This window comes from Cyprinus carpio, chromosome A7 (assembly GCF_018340385.1).
Source record: "Cyprinus carpio isolate SPL01 chromosome A7, ASM1834038v1, whole genome shotgun sequence".
Taxonomy (NCBI): domain Eukaryota; kingdom Metazoa; phylum Chordata; class Actinopteri; order Cypriniformes; family Cyprinidae; genus Cyprinus; species Cyprinus carpio.
Genome location: NC_056578.1, coordinates 25,308,858 through 25,313,778, shown reverse-complemented (window position 1 = coordinate 25,313,778; position 4,921 = coordinate 25,308,858). Strand labels below are relative to the sequence as shown.

Genomic DNA, 4,921 nt, shown 5'->3' with positions numbered 1-4,921 from the left:
TACCGAAATATTTTGTATTACAGTTAATATTTATATTTGTTAGAGTAGCCCTTGTGTTAAACACTGATACTAGAAGCAAAATTTACCTCAAAAGCACTGGTGTGAAGCACTGACGGGCTTTGTCAGCCGTCGGTTCAAGCCCTGTTAAATTAATTTTGCTCCGGTTTTTAAATTAAGATACAGTCTCCCTTTATTTTCTTGTTAATGTTAATGGAATTGTTAACTACAATAAGATAGCTGTGTTATAAGGAGACGAGTTTCGAGTCAGAAGCGTGAATTTTAACGTTCATTTCAATTAAGCGCGCGCTCGTTGTTCAAATAAACGGCGCCGATTCAAATAAAAGTGAACCGGGTGGAAGACGGAGGTGAATGATAATGTGAAAGTGTGTCGCAGTTTCACACATAGGCCTACTCATTTTGCGGTGAGTATTTTTCCCAGGCCTATGTTAACAGGTGTAGAAGTTCTTAACTTTGGCCCGCAAGATACTTTCGTGCAGTTTTTAACTCCAACCCAGACCAGACGAGGATCTTGATTAGCTTGTTCAGGTGTGTTTTATCAGGGTTGGAGCTAAACTCAGCAGGAAAGTGGACACTGCTACAGTTAAAACTTCCGGCCGGTCTGTAGCTATTAAAACTGTGCAAAGACACAGTTGCAGTGCAACGTTCGTTTATGTTTACTGCGACGCATGCGCTGGATTAAAGTGATGATAGCACAAGGTTACATTTTAGTATTCAAATGTTCTAAAGCCAAAAATGTTTAACGTTAGGTGTGTTTAATGCATAGTTGGTTTATGAAGTGTTATTTATGCTTTGTTTTTTTTTATCCCCAGATAACCATGGTTGATAAATGGTCAGTAGATGACACGTGCCACTGGCTTCAAACTATAAACCTCATTGATGCAAAAGAAAGTTTCAGAGGTAACGTTACAGATGAAAATTTATAAATGTTCATTTTGTGATGTTGTGAAGTTTCAACTCACAAAGTTTCTAACTCACCTGCAAGTGCAACATAACCACCAAGCAGATTTTAGTGTTACCTGTGACATTGAGGGATGTTTTAGAAGATATAAAACTGTTGCAAGTTACAGAAACCATATCTATCGAAAGCACAGACAAGCTTTGCAACATCCCCTATTTGAAAAGGCTACTGTATTTGAAGATAACAATGAAGATAACAATGAAAGTGAGGAGGAGGTTCCTGAAGATGATCTGCTAGAGAACAACCAAAATTCTTTGCTTGGAATTGATTTAGAAACTGTGTTATTGGGACTGAGACAGCATGTAGCCCTCTTTATATTAAATCTTCAAGAAAAACATTTACTTCCTAAAGCAACTCAGGATACCATTGTTTCCAGCTTGGAGTTCATTTTGAAATTTTTCCAACAAAATTATTTTGAAATCATAAAATTCCACTTGACAAAATCTGGATTTAGACTAGAGGACCAGGAAGACTTGGATAACTTGCTAAATAATCAGACACTTATTGAAAGTGTGTTTGCCTATATTCAGTCAGATTATCAACTTTTCAAATATTGCAAAGAACATCTACATTTAGTGGAGCCAGTCAAGCACATTCTTGGAACCAATAGCCAGGGGAAGGAGGACACATTTCAGTATGTGCCTATCATTGATGTTCTGAAGACTCAGTTGGAGAAACATGACATATTTGAATCATATCGAAGAACCTGTGAACAAGCCCCAAGTACAGATTTTTTAAGCAGTTACACAGATAGAGAATTATTTCATGAGAGCCCCTTTTTTGGAGATCCTAATATTGTAAGATTACATTTGTACACTGATGAATATGAAGTGGTAAACCCCTTGGGGTCTAAAAGATCAGTTCACAAATTAGCAGCTTTCTATTTTATGATTGGCAATCTTGAATCTAACTGCAAATCACAATTGAGGCATATACATTTGTGCTTACTTGTAAGAAATCAATTTCTAAAGAAGTACTCATACAGAGACATCTTGCTGCCCCTGATTAATGACCTGAAACTGTTGTACACTGAAGGACTCCAGGTCAGTGTAAATGGTCAGAACATCATTTTGAAATGCGCCCTTGCCACTATTTCAGCTGACAACTTGTCTGCTCACAGCCTGGCAGGTTTCACCTGCTGCTTTAGCAGTGGACGGATCTGTCGCTTTTGTATGATCAGCTACAAAGACCTAAGGTTTCACGTTAACGAAGATGATGTAATAATTCGATCTTCTCAGGTACATCAGTACCATCTGCAAGCACTCAGGGAAAGTACTGGAATATCCAAACAGACATATGGTGTGGTCAGTGAGTGCCCTTTCGCTGAGCTGGACTACTTTGATGTGACAAAAAACTTTCCCCCTGACTTAATGCACGATTTTCTCGAGGGTGTGGTGCCTCTTGTGATTACCAGAGTTATCCAGGCATTACATTTTTTGCACATTGTCTCATTAAGTCAGATAAATGCTGAATTGGATGCATTTAAGATAGGGAGGAATGAACGGGCTAACCTCGCTCAGAAACTTCCAGATTCTGTCCTAAAGAAAAACACACTATCAGGGTCTGCAGCTCAGGTCTGGTGCCTCTTCAGGATTTTGCCATTTCTCATTGGACATTACATTCCAGAAGGTGAGGTGCACTGGGACATTTACCTGAAGTGTAGGGATATAGGAGATGTGATTTTGTCCCCCACCATACAAAGGAAAATCATCCCTTTTCTAAGCCTTCAGATAGGCGAATTCCTGTCCTCCTTCCAGTCTGTATTCCCTGAGACTTTCACTCCGAAACTACACTTTCTCATTCATTATCCACAACTGATATTAAAGTTTGGGCCACTGAAACAGCTGTGGTGCATGAGATTCTAGGGAAAGCACCAATACTTCAAGCAATTAGCCCACAACACGTGTAACTTCAAGAATCTCAGCTACACCCTTGCCAAGAGGCACCAGTTAAGGCAGTGCTGGGAACTGACTTCGCTGGATTCCCTGCGTCAGGACAACTACACGGAGGGTGAACGGGTAGTACCTTTTCGAGCATTACCACTGGAGATACAGAAAGGTGTGATTGGAAGAAGTGAGGCAGAGGATGTTCAGGGTGACGAGAAGCTTTGCGTGTGTAGCTCTCTTATGACCAACAACGTGAAATACTGTGTGGGAGACAACTTAATTATAGATCTTGTGGAGGAGGACATCCCAATCTTTATGAAGATTGTGAAGATTTTGCGGTTCAGGGGTGCTTGGATGATCTTCGGCAAGCTGCGGATACCAATAACATTTGAAAGACATTACCATGCTTTCAAATTGGAGGACCAGAAGGAGTGAATTCTGGTGCAGCCAGGGGAGGAGAAAGAATTTCATCCTCTTGACACATATGTGCATGATGATACTAAGTATATTACATTATACCACAGAGTGCAGTCTTCTAGGTAAATATATTGTACTTCTGTGGCATGTCTCTCTCTTATTTATTATTTCCTCTTTAGAATATGTAATATTATTATTTTATTTTTATTTTTTTACAGAGCAACAAATTGATGGAGAGACTCTGCTGGGTCTCACAGAAAGGATGGTGGAAAGACTTTTTCCTGTAATGAAACATCAGGTGACATTTATGAAGGAGCTTAATAAGTTAAAAAAGTAAGTCTGTGTTGTTAAATATTAATCATTGTTGTTAAATATAAAACAAACAAATGCTAACCAAGCTTAAAATCCTTATCTTAATTTATATTTTTATATTTCTTCAAACAGCCTGGAAACTGAAGTGCCTCAAATATCTTGTACTCAGTATGTATCATTGTTTTGAACTTTGAACAAACTGTATTGTGGCAAGTAAAATGAAATCCTGTATAAAAGACTTCATTGTATTCATGTTTACAGACAAGAACCCTGTGAGAATGAGGGCTCATTTGTTGCCCAACCTTGGCCAGCAGTATACAACCTGCCTGTCTTTCCCCCTGAACTGCAAGCAGCTTTTCAAAGGAAGGATCCCGGCTTTAAGAAGAAGGACAAGTCTCACATCCGTGCATTACTGATTCAAGTGTTGTTTGACAGCATCACTAAGCACACCTGGTACAGTATTGTATTTCATTGTATTTTATAAAAGTTAAATGTATTTTATATTAAAGGGTTAGTTCACCCAAAAAAGAAAATTCTGTCAGTAATTACTCACCCTCATGTTGTTCCAAACCCATAAGACCTTCGTTCATCTTCGGAACACAAATTAAGATATTTTTGATGAAATCTGACAGCTGGATCACTCCTCCATAGGCTTCTAAGGGATTGAGACTTGCTGGCCCAGAAAAGTTATTAAAGAGATCATTAATATAGTCCAAGCAACTACAGTGGCTGAATCTTTAGTATATCAAGGCTACGAGAATACTTTTTTTAAATAAAAAAATAACGACTTTATTCCACTATTCATTTCCTTCTCCCTGGGCCTTGAGTTAGTTCACATAGTGTTTTTGCGCAGTGCGTCTGTGTTACACGTCACCACGTAGGCTCACTATTGGCCGACACTGGTCATGTGTGTGATGCGTATGACGTACAACACTGACGCGCTGCGCAAAAACACTACGTGAACTTACTCGAGGCCCAGAGTGAAGGAAATGAATAGTGGAATAAAGTCGTTATTTTTTATTTATTTTTTTGCGCACAAAAAGTATTCTCGTCTCTTGATATACTTAAGATTGAGCCACTGTAGTTGCTTGGACTATATTAATGATCTCTTTAATAACTTTTCTGGGCCAGCAAGTTTCAGTCACATAGAAGCCTATGGAGGAGTGATCCAGCTGTCAGATTTCATCAAAAATATCTTAATTTGTGTTCGGAAGATGAACGAAGGTCTTACGGGGTTGGAACAACATGAGGGTGAGTAATTACTGACAGAATTTTAATTTTTGGGTGAACTAACCCTTTAAACTTGTTGGTTGTTGGGTACTGAAAT

General features: G+C 38.8%; 1 protein-coding gene across 1 annotated transcript; it reads left to right on the top strand.

Annotated features, from left to right (window-relative positions):
• Positions 1-668: 668 nt before the first annotated feature.
• On the top strand, positions 669-4,261 carry LOC122145782 (NAD(+) hydrolase SARM1-like). Its single transcript, XM_042761374.1, has 5 exons — positions 669-918; positions 3,501-3,615; positions 3,727-3,762; positions 3,856-4,047; positions 4,246-4,261. The coding sequence occupies exons 1-5, from the start codon at positions 777-779 to the stop codon at positions 4,259-4,261; spliced, it is 501 nt and encodes a 166-aa protein (XP_042617308.1). The 5' UTR covers positions 669-776.
• Positions 4,262-4,921: the final 660 nt, after the last annotated feature.